Source organism: Nelumbo nucifera, chromosome 4, assembly GCF_055504915.1.
Source record: "Nelumbo nucifera cultivar China Antique chromosome 4, China Antique-T2T, whole genome shotgun sequence".
Classification (NCBI taxonomy): Eukaryota; Viridiplantae; Streptophyta; class Magnoliopsida; order Proteales; family Nelumbonaceae; genus Nelumbo; species Nelumbo nucifera.
The window spans coordinates 10,594,448-10,617,146 of NC_142652.1; the positions used below are offsets into that span (position 1 = coordinate 10,594,448).

The window sequence follows — 22,699 nt, forward strand, 5'->3', positions numbered from 1 at the left end:
ACTCCATAGCTACTAACAATCTATCTGTTCCTCCATGGGAATTACGGTTTATTTTGGTATTTTGAGGAGATGAAGGTGGTATTGTATAGGACAGACGTGCTGCCTCCTGGTGCGCGTCTACAATATTATTATTCAACAGAATACGATGCATCTTAGGGATTATACTTGTCAGAAAAAGGGGCGTTAAAATTTTGCAGCACAGCACCCACAATCAAATCATTTTTGTGGGTTTTTCTTTATTCCTTTTTTATGGATCAGCTGTCAGCCGTGGTCTGGTTTAAATAAAAAAAAAATTTCCAAATAAAATCCCAACTTGTCTGACAAAATGCTGTTTTCACATATTCATTCATTATCAGCAGGGTAAATTCATTGATTCTGGCATTCTTCATTTATTACTGATAATTCATATATCTTTGTTTCTTAGGATAGAAACCAAACCAGTCGATACAAGTAGGAAAATACAGCAGGGAAGAGGTCCAAGCAAGTCCATACAAAAGCAAGAATACCAGGGAGAAAAACAAGAGGGAAAATGTTTTAGCCTGTCAATAGCTGAATATGGATACGATACCCAGCATAATTTTTCAACGTCATTTCCGGATCGAATATTATGACAAGCAGGTCAATACATGGTTAAACAAGCAGCTTTCAACAGTGTTTTGGAAGAAACCCAAAACAACAATTTTAACTGCGCAGTTTGTATTTCTTGAAACTACATGCAGGGCATTCATTATGTTACACTTGACAACTTCATATCTATGACCATGTAATGTTACAGCTTAGAAACCAAGGAAGGGGCACTGCTTCCGAGCATGTTCAGGGATCAGTTTTGCAAGGAGCTCTAAAGTTGCTCCTTTTAGCTCTGCAAAGATAAAAGGTTACATGACATCAGCAGGCAGTCAAAACAGAGTAAATGAGAACGCACAGTAAGAAGGAAAGCAACCTTGAGGTTTAAAGTTGAAAAGAGGAGGCAAAGGGCGCCCATTAGGAAGACGAGTGCTTGGATCACGAAGTTCATCAAAGAATGGATGAACGCAGGCCTCCAACTGCATAAAATATCCCCCCACAAATTCAAGAACATATGAGCAACATCAAAATTAAATAAATGATCCATTTGGCAAGATGTATAAATAGCATAAAAAAGCATTCAAACAAATAAATGGATTCCACAAACTGTAAAAAGAAAGGAAATGGACCCCCCCCCCCCTCCTTGTTATGGAAAGGAGGTAGTATTGGGGCAGAGGAAGCACTCACAGCAGTGCATCGTAGATTTGGAGAATACTGAAGGAGTCTTGAGACAAGATCAACTGCTTCTGGGGGCGTGCGCTTGTGGAATATCTGAACAGATGAAAATAATGTAAAACCTCAATTGTAAGTAATACCAAGAAGCTTTCATGCATAAATCCTAGTTAACATGGAGACACATGGTGCTCACTTTGTGCCAGGGATGAGCCTTGATCTGTGGAAATTTAAACTCTGTGTAGTTCGGATTCATACATTTGATTTCTTCTCGTGTGGGAGTACCAAGCACCTGAAACCCAACTAAGATACGCTCAGTTGCCCACAACTTTGACATAGTGAAATAGAGCTAATTAAATTTTCACAACTTTAACATAGAAAATGAACATTTCTGCCCCTTTAGGCACAGTTTGGGAAGAGTACAAATACATATATGTACAATACAAATACAAGGTTTTATAAATACAATATGCAAGGTTTTAGGCCGTACACTTTTGTATTTGTACTCTTTCCAAACTGAGCATTAATATTGAAACAGAGCCCTTATTGTATAAGCCTTGGAATAAATTTACCTTGATTATCTCAACAAGCTGGTCAACTCCACTCTCCCCAGGAAAGAGAGGCTATTAAGAAAGAAAAGAAAGAGAAAACAATGGAAGGATCAGTACTCCCAATTATTGCCACATATCAATAAAAACAAATCAATTCCTTGCAGAGACCTGTCCAAGAAGTAGTTCAGCAAGGACACAACCCGCTGACCAAATGTCAATTGCAGTTGTGTATTCTGTTGCCCCAAAGATGAGTTCGGGTGCCCGATAGTAACGTGAACAAATATATGATATGTTTGGCTCGCCCTTGACCTGTTACATAAATAGATCAGAAAGAAGCTTAGGTATCTATCAATGGAGAGGGAAACCAAGAGATCATTAACAGGAATCCATTAAAAATGACAAAGAAATGCAGGTCTACGTGGAAACATGGCATTTGGCATTTACGAGCATCTAGAAAGAAGGGAACAAAAAGAAATGGAACTTAAGATGGGTCATGGGTCATACATCATGTAATGATGGACAAATCTGACAATTTTTTGACAGATATGGGCAAATCCGACCATTAGTGATGGATATGAATCAAAGCTGCATTGGTGTGGCAGGCACACTTCCTGAGAAAGAGTATTGTGCAACACCTTCAAGAGCCTTCATAGAAATGGAAGATACCAGAGAGAGACTGCAATTGATGGTGTTGCACAATCCTCCCAAATACAATAAAAGAAACAACCTGCAATGGCTCCCTTGATCATTTTAAGAACTATTGCCACACCATGGTTCATAGTATCAACATGCACAAGCAATATGCAATTTTTGCACATTGCACAATTCAAAGGAACAATACTGATGGATAAAAATTGTTCCAGGTGTCAAGCGTTGAGCATGGCCATCTCTGAGAAGGGTAGTAAACATTGAACATGGCTACATGTCCTAAATCCTAGTATTTAGTGTTTCGTGACCCTAAAAACCAATAAACTACAACACAATACAGTACACTGATAAAAAGAAAAACAATACAGTACAACGCATATCAATACTTTGAACCATGTGCCACACTAACCACATGTATTCCACATCTGCTCTATTTCCTGAATTCGCAATTAAATTACAGTTACAAGGAAACTTTTCAGTTTAAAAACAAAATTTAGCTTAGTTATCAAAAACAGGAACATGCATCAACATGTAAAAAAATGGTAACATACCAGCACTTTTGCACTTCCAAAGTCACAAAGCTTGAGCTGGTGTGTGTGAGGGTTGACCTGAAAGAGCAGCAGGGTTAATGAAGAGTTTTAAATCATAAAGACAGAAGGTCTTTGATCTTCTAACACAAACCAATAGATTTTGTGGCTTGATGTCCCTGTGACAAACTCCGATGCCCCCATGAATATATGCCAATGCCCTACAGATCTGCCATTGTCCATAAAAAGCAGAAATCTTCAAAATTTTGGAATTAACAAGGGACTGTTTTCCAATATGCATGATGTTGGTTTTTAAAAACAATCATTTTTATTAGCTAAAACAAAAATAAATTCCACCATTAGCCACCACAAATAACACCTAAAAGGCAGAACATTAGAATAAACCACAGCAGAGAGACGGGGGACTGGTATCTGGATGAAAATTTGATTATTGAACATGAAGAAGGAAACCATATGCAAACAATAAGATGTTACATGTCATCGCTCGGCTTCTTTCTGTAACTACACTGATTTTTGTATGGATGATAAACGATCATTGTACTAACAGAAAGAAGAAAAATATGAAGAAGCAAAACCACAGAGGCATGACTTTATATTTTTGTTTTTATTTATTTATAGATACCTTACCATTTCAATCCACCATACCCTAACATATTCACAAACTCCACAAAACCAGAAATGATGAAACTACCCTGCCAAGCCCGTACCAACAAGGGTGAATCACCAAGAAAACCATTAACTGTGCCACAATTCTTTTGTTTATTCTTGTTTTTTTGGTTTGGAAATAGGCACATCCCATTTCTGATGGGGGGGGGGACAACCCTAGCTATTAGTTCCAAACTATTGAAAGGGAAAAATTGTCCTTGTACTAATGCTTATTATTATATAAAGGGGCATTTTTTCGTAGTTCCAATGGAGGTGTGCCATGTTTATCAACAATGTCGTGTGCCAGATCAGCACTGTTTCTTTTTCATCATTGTCAGGAAACCAATATCTATTCCAATCCCATAAAATAAACTCTAATGTTTTAATATATGTTAAGAAAATATTCTTTCACAGAAACAATGGTTAACTGATTGTGAGATCCAGTCAAGTCCGGTTTCTTTTCTTCTTGTTTCAAGAAAGAAACTCTCAAAGATGAAATAGAAACAATAATATGGTAAGTATAGTAAAATAATAGTTTACTATGGAAACAAGTATGAAGTAAGATATTGAAAGATAGTACAGGAAATGTTACCAAAAACAAAGGACAATCTGAAAGGGGAACAAAATTAAATGCTTGGATAAGATAATACTGATATTATGATAAAGTAAAATTCGAGTTGTTTTCTCTGATTCAATAAAGGAGTCCCCTTAGAACAGTAATTATAGCCCTTCTCTTTGGGATCAGGACACAAGACTGGGTTGCATTAGGCTGGGAGAGATTGCATATAGAGGAGTTCTCAATTGGTGGTTGGCTGGATGCTGTCCAAATGGACGTTAATGTGAAACTTATTAAATGCTAGATCCTACACTTTCAATTGAACAGCTCATTCAGAGTGATTTTATTCCAAGATCTGCTGATGCTAGATTCTCTTCAGGTTGATATTGCGTTCTCATGGTTAACGCATCATTTCAATTGGATGTATTGTAAGTTGTACTGTGTGCTTTGCTTCCTCTTTATCTGCACTTAGAAGTTCCTTTTAATCTATTTCTGATGAAAAATGGATGAATAAATATAACAAATTGTGAGTTCCAAGTACAATTCATGAGGAAGCAGGTTTTGTGTCTATAACACGTATTTATAGATTAGAGACATAGTATTGTGAAGGGCTCAAGGCTATGAATCTAATACAACAACCAACAAGAAGGGAAAAAAATAAATAAAAACAATTTTAATCAACATCAGGTAAGTTTGCTTCCAAAGCAGCAAATATTGATTGATACAAAGTTTTTCTGGTCGCAGTAAGAAATAAATACTTTTTTAAAAAATCAATGCCAAGAAAACAATAATTCGATGAATTCATTTTCTTCTTCCATTATGTCAAACAAAACTAGAGGAATTGTGTATTCAAAATTCCAGACCTGGTATGTATAGAGTTTGACATATATCATAGGCATTCGTTGATTTGCCCGGCTATAGTGCTTTGATACACGATAAACTGTTTCAGGTACATATTCAAGAACCAAATTGAGGTACAATTCATCCTTTTCTGTTGTCGAAAAGAAGCAATGTTTTAGTGAGACCACATTGGGGTGATCAAGAAGGCGCATTGTCTGCAATTCCCGGTTCTTATATCTCTTATCCTGCAAAACCTTCTTGATTGCCACAGTTTCCCCTGTTTCTAGGCACTTAGCCTGCAGAACAAAGTTATTGAAGCTAGAGTATGTTAAAATTTCAGTCTGGAGAGAACTGCCTCATAAACTTAGACAACAATAGTTTATCATTTAATGGATTCAAAATATGATGATTGATTCAATAAATCACCTGAAACACAATACCAAATGAACCATGTCCAACAACACGCTCAGCCATGTAACTTATAGTCTGACAACAATTCAAAATGCATTAGAGCGGGTGAACCATAATATGCAGAGGAATCTCTGTTACTTTGAACAAATCATATTTAGAATATTTTACTTGCACACACCTTAAATTTCACATAACAACAAATCATACAAGGGAAGAGAGGAGGTGCAGGGGCAAGTATGTGTAGAACAAGAAAATCCATACTAGTTTGAGGGCATAACCTAATTGCTAAGCATGTCTCCTCATCATACCATTTTACACTTTAATCATGTTTTCTCAAGTCTTACCATAGACAAACAGACCACAGCATGAAACAACATCTTAAAGAGACCAAACGTTCATTTTCCTGTTAAGGTGAAATAATATGAAACTAAGGCATCATTTAGTGACAACTGAACTAGCATTGACTACCCATATACTTGTAGATACCTGGTGTACCAGTGTCAGACACTACTTGCGGATATGACACCAGATAATGCATAGACACTTCTGAATATACTCTATACCATGAACAATTTTAAAATATATAAAATGATAGGTTTCAACAAATTATACCATAGTTGTAAAGGTGATGCCTAGGCAATAAGGTTCTCATGGAGGGTTGCCTTGCTTAATCGCCAAGATATTTTTTACACATGCTCTTGGATACTTTTGTATTCTTAACTTTTTGAAATTATAATAATAAAATAGAGATTATTAAATTAAATTATTCAGTTTAAGTTAAATACTAGTTTCTTTTGTATTAGTTTTCTTATTTGTGAGGGTTCAATCAACATGTACTGCCTGCTGATCAAAAAGAATCAATATGTACTGCCTTGAACCCTCGAGGACTTCAAATCTTGAAATGATAAGCATAGAAGAACTCAAAATTTGCAAGAAAGACATTTAAAGAGTTGGGGGAGAGGGGTTGGGAGGAAGAGAAGAACGTTCAAGCTGAGGATGGTTTCAATTTAGGGTTTAAGGAGGCTCAAGGCAGAATGGGTTTAGCTGGAAATAGTGGGGTGGTTGATAGAGGAGGTTTTGGAAAGGGGGATGAGTTCAAGACATTTGAGAAAAAAAAATGCAGTTTTGGAGTTGGAGATGATTAATGACAATTCAAAATGAGTGAAAGACAGTAAGAAGAATATTAATGCAGTTAAACACTTTAACAGGTATAAATGTTATCAAACTATCCCAGTTTCCAAAGTGCTTGCTGAGTTGAGAGGTGGTGTGTTTGAGATGGGGCCTATCAAAAAGGTGGAAAAAAAATCTTTAAGAGAGGTATTGAGGTGGTGTAAATTGTTTCTTTAGTAGCCAGCTAATTGAGCTTTAAGGTTCAAATGGTGGTAGGCAGTGATTGAAGAATCTGCTTGTTGGAGAAGATAGTGATTGTTTTTAGGCATAGTTAAGGTTGAAGGGTGGGTTTTGGGGGTTCAGTTTACTGCTTATCCTGAATTGTTGGAAGATTTTTTGCTTGGTTGTGTTTTGTAAACGGTGGGTTTGTTATTTTGTATTTGCTGTTTAAATTTTGTTCTTGGAGTTTTGGGAGGTGATGGTCGGGGTTATGTTTGGAGTGGGTTTTAGGAGGTGGTGTTTCCTTTATTGGTTTAACCATTCCCATATTCTTTTTTATAATAACAACTTTTCTCCCTGCAACCTAAATAAACAACAAATAATCCAATAGTTAACCAAAAAGATCAACCATGATATACCTGTTTGGGTTGACCATTTCTACCACCAATTGTTGTTACAATAATGTGACCTGTTTCAGTCCCATTTTCATCCACAACAGTTGCTTCCATTTCCTACGAAGGGAAAAAAAAGGTTCAGCAAGAATATGGGGCATCAAGGAGTAGAAACAATCACAAAATATAGAACTGGTTCCTCCAAAATATTTGGTGGAAAAAGCAATTACAACCTTATCATCTCTGATCTTCATCTCATTAATTTCCTCAGGAAGTTTGTCAACAGACATTGAATTGCCATCAGGCTTTCCGACTGCTGAAGGGGCTATGCCAGCAGAAGCCATATTTGGTCCAGAGACACTGAAGTAATCTGTTTGTAACTAACTGGTCTGGAGATCACATATCAAAGAGACACTCAACATAGACAGAGAAACATATAAGACAGACCTCAGAAAGAAATAGAAAATATCTAGGCATCAGAATTCAGAAAAAGTACAGAACCATAGAAAATTTTCACAACTGGTCTCCAAGGGAAACATTATAGGAATTCCTTCACCAATTCATCTGAACTTTACCACAAAACAAAAAAGAAAAAAAAAAAAGTTTCTTCAGTGTTATAATTGAAGCTTACAATGTGAGCCCAAAGCTTAGCAGTTAACACAGCACTGCTTTATCTTCTAAACATACCCATGATTTTATTGTTTTAATCAGAAACAATGATCAACGAATGTTTTACTAATATTACAGTGTGGACTGTTAGCAGTGCGACAGCAAAACCCATACATACAAGGAGAGAGACCATGGTACAAAGCCCAACAAGCAAAGTATCATAGTAGGGAATTCACAAGAATATTAAATTCTAGGGATCCACCTGAATGAGTTATTCATTATTTCTTCCTTTTTTCTTCTTCTATCACTGTTCATTCCAGATGTGTGCTTTTACCATTTTACTTTGGCAAATTTGGGTTTAAAATTTGTTTTACCTAAAGAAACTAATGAAAGGCATTGAAGCATTTTAAGAATGCAATGAGTTTTTAAGGCCCTTAATATTCTTATAATCCTTTTGTATGCAATAATTATTTTGTTATATGTTCTCCCTATATAAGATAGTATTTTTTATCAGCCTATATAAGATAGTCTTTCAATCATGCTTCGGTACTTTTTCTTTTATCAGCAAAAAGACTTTTATTAATAACAGAAAAGTATTGAATTACAATAGATATAGGTAGCAATAATGCTTTAACCCAATCTATAACCCAGTCTAAAGACACATACAAAACAGTTGATTCATGTTTTAATTAAAACAAAAAAAAAGAGGAGATATCATCAAGTAGTGACATCAATAAAGATATGAGAAACAGAGATAGGACTCTTTATTTCCTAAGAGTAAGATCTTGGATAGTCACATTTTATCCCATTTACTATGTTTATTTCGGGCTTTTAGTCTTTGAATCTATAGGTCATTTCTCAATACTTATATCCTGTCAAGTTTAATCTATCAAAAAAAAAAATCTTGTCAAGTTTAATTTCTAACATAATAACATATACAAAGTTTTTAAATGTGTTAACATAATGAAGTATACTTTGGAAGTGTCCATGCAATATAGAATGTCATATTGGGTACCTATTGTGCCCAACACCAGTATGCTAGGCATGCATCACAGGCTAACACCATGTCTCAACCCTTCAATTGAAATATTGTTCCAAAGATTGGGCATTTAACTAGTTTCATGCTAAATCCCATGCATAAACCTCAACCAGTAAGAATATAACCTCGCGCTGAGGATAACTTATAATCATAGTAAATATGTAAATGGTATAAGTTTGATACTAGAAAAGTTTGTGTATGGCTTCAAGATGCAATAAAAAAAATGCATTTAATACATCTATACTATTATAAACTGGATATTTGCTTTGGTTATGGTGCAGTCATAATAGTTAAATTTCATAACATTTTGTTAATTTATATCTTTACCTTTACTTGCCACGTGCATGGCACATGCCCTCACACTAGTTATTAAGATATGGAACAAAAGGTCCAGCATATTTCACATGCAAGTGTATGTATGATATATTAAAATGTGCATGTTCACAAATATAATCATATTTAATAATATAAAATATAATAAAAATAAACATTCTCAGATTTTATGTATCTTTGAATAATTTGGCATCAAACACATTTTTGGTCAAAAATATCACTAACTAAATAGATAACCCAAGGATAAGAGATAGAATCCACTCATAGCTCAAATTTACATAATTACCACTATCTTTAGAAAAACAATATCTTGCATCGTATTAAAGATTTGCGCACATTTTAGTCACCCCACTAAAATCCCTTTCTGACTCAGTGGCTCAACATGGTTGGTTATAGGGCAAGAGAGGAAGCAGAAGTTGCGGCAGGGAAAACACTGAAGAAGAATTTTTGTTCAAAAATGATCAGTCCACTGCTTTATGTCTTAAGTTCCATATCTCATCTGACCTTTTTTGTTGTTATCAGAGGTGTATTTTTTCAGTTTTGATGTCTTGTCAAGGATTGTGCCATGTGTTGGCTTCTTTGAAGAGCTTTGTTCCCCCCCCCCCCCCCCCCGCCCCGCCCTTTTGGACCCTTCTATATGTTATTTTCTTCTACTATTGACAATGATCATTAATAAATTACATTTTGTTATCAATTCAAAAAAAAAAACACATCACTATTCTGATGATATAAATAAAGCAGTTGTTGAGATTTGTAGTTTGCACAAATAATCTTCTCCCTCCATAAAAGATTCTTAGATCCTTTCTGTCAGTTGACATAGTCACTCAAATGTCATGATTGTTTTCTACTTCCTGCTTTAAATGAATTCATTTAGCAAATCAACTTGAACATTTCAGCAATACCTAATATGCTAGAAATTGGGACAACAAAGAAATCAAGTCGACTTTGCTAATCATAACTGTCAAATTTGCACATAACCACGACCCCTTCCATTCTGCTCCCTTAGTGGCCATTTCATGTTAAAATTCCAGAGTTTAGATCTGTATCCAGTACCCTGGATATCTGGGACCAGCATTGGATAATAGCTTTTATGCTTAAAAGAATCCAACAAATATGATTCCACTGAAAAAAGGCATTCTTTCAGCTTCACTGGTAAGCCATCAACAAATATGATTCCATTAAACTTTCTCTCTCAAGGCCTATGGTAAAAAATATTTCCATTTTACTACTCCTAAGTATCAACTTTGAGATCAAAGCAATATGATAGGAAAAAGCAGATGATCAAGGTTAAACTTCCCCCTGATCGGCATCACTTTCAAGTTTCAGAAATTCAAAAGCTTTAAGAGATATTGAACCAGAAAGCCACCTAGTGACTAGAGTGTCAACCCATCTTTTGTGAAGAATAAAATCAGTCATCATCATCATCATCTGAACCTTATCCCGAACTATATGGGGTCAGCTACATGAATCCTGTTTCAGCATTCCATTCTGTTTAATGCCATAACTATTGTTAAACCATGAGCACTTAAATCATTTCTTACCACCTCAACCCTTGTCCCTTTTGGTCTGCCCCTAGCCCTTCTAGCCCCTTCAACTTGTAACTGAACATTTCTTACAAGCGGTGTTGCGGTGCAGGTGGTCTGCAAGTGACGAAACCATCTTAGTCTAAATTCTTTCATTTTAGCACCTATTGGCTCCTAGGTTCCTTTGAATGACTACATTTCTGACCCAAGACTTATCCCAAACATATGGGGTCAGCTACACGAACCTATTTTGCCATTCCGTTCTGTTTATCCCAAACACATGTCCTTTTTCGGCCTCCCCCTAGCCCTTATAGTTCCTTCAAATTGCAACAGATGACTTCTTCTTAAACGTGCTTTTCATGTAACTGAACACTTCTTACAAGCGGTGTAGCGGTGCAGGTGGTCTGCAAGTGACCAAACCATCTTAGTCTAAATTCTTTCATTTTATCACCTATTGGCTCTTAGGTTCCTTTGAATGACTACAGTTCTGACCCAAGACTTATCCCAAACATATAGGGTCAGCTACACGAACCTATTTTGCCATTCCGTTCTGTTTATCCCAAACACATGTCCTTTTTCGGCCTCCCCCCTAGCCCTTATAGTTCCTTCAAATTGCAACAGATGACTTCTTCTTAAACGTGCTTTTCATGGTCTTCCATGCATTCTACTCTCTCCCATTTTATCACCTATTGAAGATACTCCTACGTTCTTTCCAATGAATTCATTACTGATCCTATCCTTTCTAGCTTTTCCACTCATTCTCTCAAGTATAAGCATTTTTGCCACATCCATTTTGTGCAGATGCTGTTTATTGACTGCCCAACACTCTCCGTGGAGCATAACTGGACAGTTAACAGTTTTATAGAATTTCTGATCCTACCCTTTCTAGTCATCCATCTCAGCATACACCTGGAAATTGTTTGCAGTCTTCACCAAGACGTGAAATCGTCCATCACAATAATAACGAGGCAAACTTGATTGAATAAATGCCCAAATTTCACTACTAAGGATTACGAGAGACAAGTTGACATGATTTCATCCAATAAACTAAATCCCCGTAATGGATATTTTGTCGCTCTACCGAAGTTTACTGATGCCAAAAAAAAAAGTAAAAAGATAGAACTTAATTCTAATACATTGTGCATCAACATAACTCAGATTAAACAAGCGAATAACCAAAATCACAGAGATGAACACAGCAGAAGAGAAGCAACAGCTTTTCATGTGTCATGAAAAATGGAAACGAAACCCTAAAACGACAACAAGAACGACGACGAAGAACAAATCAAGCATGAAAAGACAAGCAAAAAAAAAACTATGCCACAAGACAGGGCAAAAGAGAAAAAAGGTTGCAGAGGGATACCATGAGCTGTAAAAACCTCACATTTTCCACCTTTAACGGATCACCTTATAAATTGGAGCGCAGGGGAGGGAGAAAGAAAGAACGGTGCTCCTCTTCAGAAACTCTCAAACTCCTTGAACCTGAGTCCTTGATCTCTCTTCCAGTTGCAGCTCTATCTAGGTTTGACCAAAGAGTCCGTACCTGGTGGTCTCTGCATTCAGCTTTGGCGTTTAAACAGAGGGCGGACTCCAAGCACGCAGTTAAATCCAGTTAAGAAACAGTTTCCACGTCCGTCACAATCTTGAAATCGGTTCTCGTTAAGACACGTGGCATACGATAATTGGAAGCGTTTATGAAGTTGCTGACAGGCGTTCCCGCCGACACCTCGCTTTCTTTTTGGTTTAATAAAGTCAAAAGTCAGTAATCAAATCACCCTAATCTTACAACTGTTCATCAAAGGTGGAATTAATTGTCCCATTGCGACAGCGCTGTCAAGGATGATTATTGATTTGTTACTGCGACTGGACTCATCAGATTGAGAGAGAACGCCACGTGGCTTGGAGATTGGATTTGGACGGAGTTGGACACTTGGACAATGGACATGGACCCCAGCATAGACGAGGACGTGTTGTTTTGTTTAATTCAAACTTTCAAAGTATGGTTGAATTGAAAGTCGAGAATGAGAGAGAGAGAGAGAGAGAGGGAAAGGTCCACCAACCACCACCGCCAGGGTCTGAGGGTCCTTAGTCCTTACCTAATTAAAGCCATAGTGACGAGTGACGACGACGTTATGATTTTGATTATTGATACAGAGCTCTCCAGTCAAAATGAGTGTCTGTATTTTTCATTTTCCAATACTATTCATGGAATAGACTAACCGAAATTGGCCATAGTTGTTAGGGCTGCAACTTTGGACCACCCAAAGAAATCGGGTTCGGTCCGATCGGAATGAAATTTGGATTTGGGGTATGGTTGAAATTTATGAACCCAATTAATTTTATGTTGGATTAGGGCCGAGATGTTAGACAATTTCATCCGACCTAAATCTGTATTATAAATATGCATTTAAGTATCAACTATTTTATGTTTATATCAGGATTTTAAAAGGCTAGTGGTCGAGGCGAGCCGATTGTCTCATAGGGGCAAAGTGCAAGTCTCAAGGCTTTTTGAGGCGTAAGACTTGAAAAAAAAAAATGGATATAATACATAAATAATAAAGACATGAAAATATAAAATTATAATTTTATATAGTTTGTATGGTATATTAGACATGAATTCATGGTTCAAAGTATTTATATACTCCAATATGCTGAAAGGGATGTATTGAGTATTCACATTGTGCCCCAAAGACATTACAATTTGGGTTAGAATCTTATCGAAGTAGTTTTTTTTTTTTTAATTTTTCATACATAGAAGAACAAAATCATAGAAGTCAAACTTTTTAAGGATATAAATTAACATTATTTTAATAATAAGGCATTCCTATCTCCTTTCTTGCACTAGCATGCATTAGCGAAGAGTGACCATTTATATGATGCATGTGATTTAGAAGAAATAGGTTATGAAGTATGAGATAAAAGTGCAAATGAGTAAGAATAAAGCATGAACAATAAAGCAAGCTATGTTCTTACATATTTTATATGCAATTTTTTTATTATTTGTATGTTTATTTATTTGCTCATTATACCAATATATACAAAACAAGGTTTTATTTTTTGTCTTAAATTTATGTTTGCCCCTATCTAAACCTTCATATTCCACATTAGGTTAAGGCCTTAGCCTTGGACATTTTGAGACCAAAGGCCCAAAGGCGTAAGCCTCAAACAACTCAAGGCCTAAGCCTTGTTGGTGGGGGTCTAAGGCTATTGAGGCCAAGTCTTTTTTCCTAGTCTCGCCTCGAGGCTTAGGCCTTTGGCCTCACCTCAAGAGCCTTTTAAAACAATGGTCCAGATACAATTTTCGTATGCATAATAATGTTAAAGTGAGTTAACTTGTTTATCTTAAATTTGAGAAACAAGAAGATGAACAAAAAACATAGGCAAAATCCATGGTGCATGAATTACACCATGAAGCATTTACCCAAAAAAAAAGAATTACACCATGAAACAAAAAATGTGATCAGTGATAAAACAATGTCACAACCAAAATTTTAAGACTTAGCTCAAATTGGATGATCTTTTCGAGTATGGTTAAATGATAGTTTCGGTAGGTTGGGGTTAACTGATAAAATTAGGACCTGAATAGCATTCTAGTTTTTATTCTGGTATGAGTCTATGCATCTTGAAAGAACATATTGTGAAATATAAACAAAAGTAAATCATCTAACATTTGTAATGTGAATAATTTAAATTTAAACTTAACATGCAGCAAATATTCATAAATGCATTATAAGCAAACTTAAAAATGTAAGTCTCAATTTGTTTGCAGTGCAAGTTTCATTTGCACCATTTAATCAGTTTGGAAGGAGTGTAAATGCAAATGTGTAGAGTGCAAAATCTTATATTTTGTATTATTTTATATACATTTGCATGGTATATATTTGTATTTGCATTCTTTTCAAATTAAGCCATTATAAATGCAGAGTTCAAATAGGGCGAATGTAAATTCTAGTTTACGTTTTTTTTTACATGTAATAAGAAGCAAAATGAAATGGCCCCTCTTTATATATGGATACAAGAGTAAAACAACTGTGGCAATGTGATTTTGGCCCTGAACTGAAATTGTCAAATCATGGCATTCGATGGATTGCCGTGTTTTACTTTGAGTTAGAAGAGGTGATGACATTAAGGTGAGACTATGTTGTAGCAAAAATGAACAGGGAATCATTCTGGGGTCCAGTTCCGGTTGAACGGTTCAACCGTTTGGTCCGAATGAATGGTTTACTCTGACAAAAAAATTAAAAAGCAATAAAAGTCAAAAACTGTTATCCGAGTTAACGATTCGTTGACCGAATCAATAGTTTTTTGTCAAAATATGGTTTTGAGTAAAACGGAACCAATAAGATGACCAGTTCCCGATTTTTCCGGTCCAGTCAGATATAATACCATATGAATAAATTTTGTACCCAATAGAAATGTCAATCATAGTCACAAACAAACACAAAAACTGAACCGGGTGTAAAATTATATTCAGTCCAGATTTACATTGCAAATAAATAGAGCCCGGGAGGGGGAAAAAAAAACAATTCAACCCAAAATTGGGGGTTGAACAACTCAAGTTATATTAGCCCGATTTACAAAAGAAAGAATAATTTGCATGCCTTACAAACACGCCATGAACATTTTGTCAGCTCAAAACTCAAATTGGTAGTTGGCATCATCGTTTTCAAAACCGAATCAGACCGAATGGTCGGACCGAAAAATCAGGAATCAGTCAAGTGATTCGGTTCTATTTTACCCCAGAATTATTATTTCACCAAAAACCATTGATTTGGTCAGCAAAATGCTGACTTGAGCAGTTAAATCGTTTAAACTGTTCAACAGTTTTGGCCATTTTTATTTATTTTTAACTTTTTATTTTATTTTAGAATGGGCCATCTATTCAGTTCAAATGATTGGACTATTCAACCTGAAAACCGGACCCTGATCAGTTTGTTGTCCGATTCAATTTTAAAAACCTTTATTGGTAGAGTCCAACAATTATCTGAGTTGCCATATATTCGAATTGTTATTGTACTATAATTTCATTGGAAGGAAAGAGTTCACAAAACTAAAATTAAATAATAATAATAATAAGTAGCTCAAGTAATTAAATAAGTTCAACACATTTACCTTAGTCTTTTATTGCGCTTATTAGAATCACTTTTTTCAACCTGCCATTGCGTGATTTGGGCCTTCACAACCAACAGAGTATTTGGGGTTTGAAATTCACAATTACATTTTAATTAGTGTTTTTAGTTAAAAGGTCTATATTCCATGGCTTTCAAAACTTCGTTGATAAGGACAGTTGGATCATTCGGCTCAGAAATCGTTTAAGCAACCGGTTTTGTTCTCCTTTACTCCTGAACTAGAATTTTTTTCAAAAACTGTTGGCTTATTCAGTGATTCATCGACCCAGGTGGTTAAACCACGGGCCTGTTTGATTCAGAGAACAAATTTTAATAATTTTTTATACATTTTTTTTTAATTGCAACAAATCATCCATTTGGATCAGATGGTCAAACTGCTGATCCAGAAACCAATGGCCAAAAGCGGTTTCGGTTCCGGTTCTGAATTGGTTTTTAAAACATTACTCGATTTGATATATTTAAATCAGGTAAGTCCAGGACTAATTCAAACAATCCGGCCCAACTCATTTAATTGTAATTGGGTATCAGTTCACCATCTTTTTCTTGATTTGTTGGAAAAGTTGTGGCCACGGTCTTTGAATGAATGGCTACTACTACTGAGTACTGGCACCTCATTTCTTTTACATCCATGATAGGACCTGTCTGGATGTTGTTCTGTAGAGGCCACATCTATGCATGTATACCACATGAACGTTCAACTACTCTTAGAACTATGTTTATAGTTTTTGCCTCATTTATTTCCACTAGTTGGTGTGTTTGACCTTTGCTTAGGGCTGTAATCTGGTTGAGTTTCCATTGGATCCAGCTACTTCCAAATTTGATTTAATCATTAGAAAATGCATTAATGAAGTTGATTCATAGTGTAATCAGATTTAAAGGGTTTCTGATTGAATTTAGATTTTGTTGGACTTTCGGTTTTGGTGTGGGTTGAGAACAATTATGGTTCCGCCAGTTCAGCAGTTTGAAATCTAATGAGCTAGGCTGCTGCATGTGTGCAGAATATGTCGTAACGTAACGGCCGAACCCGGGAACCTATCATGAATGAGCACACCAATGTTTTATGGGTATGTCTGGTAGCATATCCTAAAGTCTTTACAGCTTGGGTTTGCCTGAGTCGGAGTCAGTTGAGACTTGCCTCAGTTTAAGGGGGTGTTCTTTTTTTGGATTTTAAGAGGGGGGAAAGTTGGTCAATGGGATTTTGGTTCTCATTGACCATGAATCATATATTCTTTTTTCAGATTTATGTGGGGACTAGGGAAAGTTTATTTTCCTGGATATCACTTACCCATTTCTTAGGTGGATAAATAACTTTTCCACCTAGAGGAAGTTTCCAACACTTAAATGGGACAAAAATGCCATTTTTAATTATGGATTTTTATAACTAAAATGGTGATTGCCTTATTTACATGAGAAATAAAAGAACATGGGTAAATGCACTTACCTGAATAAGTGTTTCTCAGAAAAAACTTACCCAAGTAACTACACTTACCCAGATAAATAACTTACCGAAAAATGAACAAGACCTAAAATTAACTATTAAACTAGAATCAGCCATAATTATTGAGCTAGAATCGGCCATCAGCCCAACATTACATGTAAAATTTTGTATGGACTATCTCACTCAAACCCACATCACTTGTTCGTGCAGCCCAATCCCATCAAAAGAAGACTTGGGCTTATTTATATTCGAATTTTACAAAGTCTAATGAAACCACAACGCACTACAAGGATGATACTGCATTTGCGACGTCTAAACATTTGTTGTTCTCTTTCCAACTGTATTTGCTCAAAGTCTCCACTCTCTACTCAACACTGTTCCATTCCATCTGCTGATCTGGCTGGACCGATCAGGCGCTTCTTTCATAAATTGCTTCAATAAATATATGTTTGTACCCGGGTGTAGCAGTGGTCCAATGGGCCTTTTAAGCATTTTCATGATAGGCCATAATTGGGTTGGGTAGTTTACTCGGCCCATTGATAAAGTCCTAATCTAATCCTATACATAGTGCCATAAGCCCATATTCTGGTATATGGACCAAAAATTCAACCAGAAAAAAAAAAAAAAAACGTTTGTGTAAATGTCCTATCAAAAGATTTTTGATTAATTTTCTGGTCAGATTTTCTTAGTTTTTGTTTTTTATAAATGAAAGTTGGTTACATTTCCTTGGTTAATATTTATAAGAAAAAAAAAGACCAGATTGGAATTTGGAAGCCATAAGAAATGGCCTAAGCGCTTGTTCATCCGAATTTTCTGATGAATTCAGGAAAGATTTGCTATCTAAAAAACTTACAATCAATCAACCCATATCATAAAAGTAATATCCAATCAGGTGTGTTTTCATCAAATTTACGGGGGGTTGTGATTGGTCAAAGCCTTTTCCCTATTATATATTTTGCATATCATAAATTTTCCCATTTTGGGCTTCTGATTGACGATAAGAAATTCCTAATATGTGATTGGATGTTCTTACTTTTACAGAATTTTTGCTTTCAGGAGATTCCATTGGACATCTCCAATATGACACTGAATAGAATGGAATGGTCATACAGAATTCATATAACTGACCTCATAACGACCACAACGGTCGATGATGATCTGAAACATAACTAAACTTGGACTTCTGATCATCAACTAGTTCCAAATTGTCCTTAGGAGACGTTGACAACAGCATTTGAAAAATAAATAAATAAGTATATAAATAAAATAAGGAGACCTTGACAACTAAATTTTGAAACCAAAAGTATACCTGAGGGGCACCGGCGATCCTGCAGGATAATACATGTTTTGTTCGATAAGAAAGCATTCCTTATAAGAAAAAGAAACAATGTCTTTTTCGGATAACTTATTTTTATCAACAATTTTCATTTATATTATCCACTTAATAATACAGTTATTTATTAACATAAAAGTTTCCCTTATTACAAATAATAATTGGGTGGGTTTTTATTTCTTTTTCAAATTAAAATTTTAAAATAACAAAATGATGTAGATTTTCAATTAAATATGAAAAAGAAAAACCGAAGGATGTCTTTGTAGCTATCAATCTTGATCTATTCTATCACACATCTCTTCAATACATTAGTAACCATAGTTCTTATTATTAATAACATTTTATTCTTTGTCACATTAAAATTCAATAATGTATTCCTTAATGGAGTGTTGGACAACATGGTTGGTTACTTGGTTTTACTTTTGGAAACAAAAACAGCTACTATATGAGTAAATTTATATTATTTTTGCTGTAGTAGTTGTTTTGTTTTCAAAAGCAAAACCAACTATGTTGTCAAACACTCCCCAAGGAATAATCCATACTAATAATAAAGTAATAATATTTGCCAGTTTTCTTTTATATATTATATTCATTTTTCAAACCTTAAAATAAGGGTAAGATTGTAATTGATGAAAAATAGGGATTGAGGTAGTGAGCCAACCACGCCTCTTCTTAATGTAACTAACATTCTAACCCACTCCCTACGTTTCTGCTTTGGTTCCCCACCCACTCTCTTTAAGTGCCGTACCGCACATGCCACATTTTTTTAAAGCCCTAAGGCAAATACATTTAACATCAAATAATTAAATACATTTGTTATGCTTGAATTACATGAGAAATGAGAAAAAAGGGATTGCTGTTTAGGTGTCCTGTTTCTTCTGTTGAATGAAAATTTTATTTCTTAGGATCTGTTTGATTTACAGTAAGAAAAGGAATTGAAATTGCTTATCCCCCCCCCCCCATTGTTTAGCTCAGGAACCGGAATTAGATTCCATAAAATATACATAGTTCTTGAAAAAAAAAACTTGGCATCCAATAAAAATAATAGAGTTTATAGATTATTTTTAAGTTACCTGACCTTTGTGTTTTTGGCTGGTTGAAATGAGATTCTCGTTTCCGAAGGGGGAGACTAGAATGATTATTCTCTCAGATGGGAAAATTCCATTCTACCGAGAATGGGAATTGGAATTGGATTCCATAAGATATACATAATTCTTAGGCCTCATTCGCTTTTCGATGAATTATTTACTTAGGTAAATGCACTTATCCGGGTATGTGTTTCTTATTTGGGTAAGTGCATTTATCCATATTCTTTTACTTCCCAGGTAAATAAGACAATGATCGTTTTAGCCATAAAAAACCATTAATAAAAGGGGCATTTTTGTCCTATCTAGGTGTTGGCAACTTTACCCCATCTTTTCCCACTTGGGAGATGTGTACCACTTACCCGTGCAAGTGATACCTGGGAAAATAAATTTTCTCTGGGCCCTACATAAATCTTAAAAAAGAATATGGGCTTCTTGGTCAGTGGAACCAAAATCCAATTGACCAACTCCCTCCCCCCTCCCCCCTCACAAAATCCAAAAAATGAATGCCCCTTAAAGAAACTTGGCATTCAATAAAAAATAATAGGGTTTGGATTATTTAAGTTACTTGACCTTTTTTATTTGGTTGGTTGAAATGAGACTCTCGTTTCCAAAGGGGGAGACTAGAATGACCATTCCCTCAAATGGGGGAATGCCATTCTAACAGAAATGATAATCGGAACCGGATTCCATAAGATATACATAATTCTTAAAGAAATTTGGCAATTAGTAAAAAAAAATAGGGTTTAGGGATTGTTTAAGTTACTTGACCTTTTTTCTTTGATTGGTTGGAATGAGATTCTTGTTTCCAAAGTGGGAGACTACAATGACTGTTCCCTCAAGTAGGAGAATGCCATTCTACCAAGAATGGGAACTGAAATCCCATTCGGCCCAACCAAATGGTTAGAATTAGAATGGACAATTTCAGTTCAGATTCCAAACCCCTTTTTCCTTCAAATCAAATCCACCCTTAATTCTTACAGAAATTTTGGAAGTACTAATTTAATCCAACCCAGCCCTATTCATTCAAAGGCTATACAACTAAGAAAAATTCTTTTGGGAAACTGATTATGATTGTTTTTCATAAATATTTTACATTGAAACCAAAATAGAAAAATATCAAAATTTCTGATCAAAGCCGTTCACTTTCTTCACTTAAGTTTATGATAGAACAAAATAACCCTAATCAAGAGTAAAATAAAAGAAAAAGTAGTCATACATGAAGATATGGTTAAATTGTGTTTTATGACATGTGTTTTATGTGTTTTATGTGATGATGATCACATAAAACATTCGGACTCACTTATGACATGTGTTTTATGTGATGATGATCATTTTATTAGCAAAATGAGCTAAGTGGCAACTTTCTACACCGTGGACCAGGTTCACTTTCATAGTCATAATTTAATTTGTCACAATCGAAGACAACTCTCTAATTGAAAAAAGACTTGTAGCAAAGCAGAATGAATGTTATACCAAAATAGCAGCAAAGAGAATAAAGTTAAACTATAAGTAGTGGGATATACTATTTGGTCCTTGGTAGGGTGTGTCATATACTTGGAATCTCTAGGCTGTTGTGTTGGCCATGTGTTCCTTGTGTGAATGATCATTTTGCTAGCAATTATATGAGTATGTGGCAAACCTTCTTGGACCCAGTTCAGTCTGATAGTTATGATTTTGTCACAATTGCCAAAACCATGATGCCGGACAGGGCCGGCCATATCAAGAAGAAAAGCCTAAGGCCGAAGTCGCTTCACTGTGCACGAGTCAGGTGGTCACATCGGGTTCGGGGGTTGAGAACTGTGGCTTCGAATAATTTTGAATGTTGGGGGCCAACCAGGGGTGTCCATGGTTCTCCGAACCGGCACCACCGGTTAACCATTTGATTGGTTTCTCTTTTTGACCGGTTTAATTCTTCAGTTTTTTATATTTATAATATATATTATGTAAAGAAAAATCTATAATACAGAAAAGATATGATATGGCAAGAGTTTTGATCAATCAAAACCCACTCATGAATTTTAATAAATAACACATGATTGGTTAGGAGGTTTATGATTCCAGTTGACTTGTCAGAAGTTTTTCAGATATGATATCTTTTCTACATCATAGTTGAACCCTATTATGTAAATATATGTATAATATTATTTTATAAATAATAAATGATATATAATATATTATAAAAATATATACAATATATGTATATATTTTTATGTAATACATATATATTTATATATAATATATAGATAATATGCGACATATATTAAAAATATATATAATATACATATATCTATCGGTTCGGTTAACCACCGGTTTTTTTAGATTAACCAAAAAATAAATCAATCCTTTGATTTTTAAAAAATATCAATACAAAACTGAACCGATGAATTTGATTAACTGCATTTTCCGATTCGGTTTTCTTGATTAGTTTGGTTACTTGGGTTTTCTATTTTTATGGACACCCCTAGGGCCAACAGCATGGGTACTTGGGTGTCTATTTGTTTCCTGTGAGAGCAATAAATCTGTTCATGGGCTGGGTAGCCCGATGGCCCGGCCCACACCCCGGTCGGGCTTGGTCATGTAATTAGGCCTGCAGGCCCGACCTCGGGCCTAACACAGTAAGCCCGACTGTGTTTCGGACCGAGTTCGGGATTTGTCAAAAAGGCTCGACCCGGCCCGATTCAGCATTATATATTTTTATAAAATACATAATGTGTATTTTATATATTATATAAATAATATAATATTTATTGAAATATATATTTATAATTTAATATATACATTTTTATTTTTTTTCTTTATAATTTCTCTCTCTCTCTCTCTTTCTCTCTCTCTATTCAGCCGCTTTAGCAGTAATAACAGCATGGGCTAAATTTCTCTCTCTCTCAAAAAGGCTCGACCCGGCCCGATTCAGCATTATATATTTTATAAAATACATAATGTGTATTTTATATATTATATAAATAATATAATATTTATTGAAATATATATTTATAATTTAATATATAGATTTTTATTTTTTTTCTTTATAATCTCTCTCTCTCTCTATTCAGC

General features: G+C 35.2%; 1 protein-coding gene across 4 annotated transcripts; it reads right to left on the bottom strand.

The window, feature by feature from the left end:
- Nucleotides 1–532: 532 nt before the first annotated feature.
- SK13 (shaggy-like kinase 13) lies at nucleotides 533–12,245 on the bottom strand. 4 transcript variants are annotated; one of them, XM_010250188.3, is made up of 13 exons: nucleotides 12,024–12,245; nucleotides 7,390–7,545; nucleotides 7,184–7,276; nucleotides 5,451–5,510; nucleotides 5,048–5,320; nucleotides 3,117–3,191; nucleotides 2,987–3,043; nucleotides 1,956–2,096; nucleotides 1,809–1,859; nucleotides 1,433–1,528; nucleotides 1,252–1,335; nucleotides 941–1,043; nucleotides 533–859 (listed from the first exon to the last, which is right to left on the bottom strand). In XM_010250188.3, exons 2-13 carry the CDS (start codon nucleotides 7,498–7,500, stop codon nucleotides 777–779), a joined length of 1,227 nt encoding a protein of 408 aa, XP_010248490.1. In that variant the 5' UTR covers nucleotides 7,501–7,545; nucleotides 12,024–12,245; the 3' UTR covers nucleotides 533–776. The 4 variants fall into 4 exon arrangements, with proteins under 4 accessions (XP_010248490.1, XP_010248491.1, XP_010248492.1 ...); XM_010250189.3 differs by having other exon boundaries at nucleotides 7,390–7,570; XM_010250190.3 differs by having other exon boundaries at nucleotides 7,390–7,526; nucleotides 12,024–12,205.
- Nucleotides 12,246–22,699: the final 10,454 nt, after the last annotated feature.

Coding starts and splice junctions, on each gene's coding strand:
- SK13 (XM_010250188.3), bottom strand. CDS start 7,500: ATGGCTTCTGCTGGCATAGCCCCTTCAGCAGTCGGAAAGCCTGATGGC. Junction 2,097..2,986: donor TTGGAAGTGCAAAAGTGCTG/GTATGTTACCAT, acceptor TTTATGTAACAG/GTCAAGGGCGAGCCAAACAT. Junction 1,529..1,808: donor AGCTTGTTGAGATAATCAAG/GTAAATTTATTC, acceptor GTTGGGTTTCAG/GTGCTTGGTACTCCCACACG.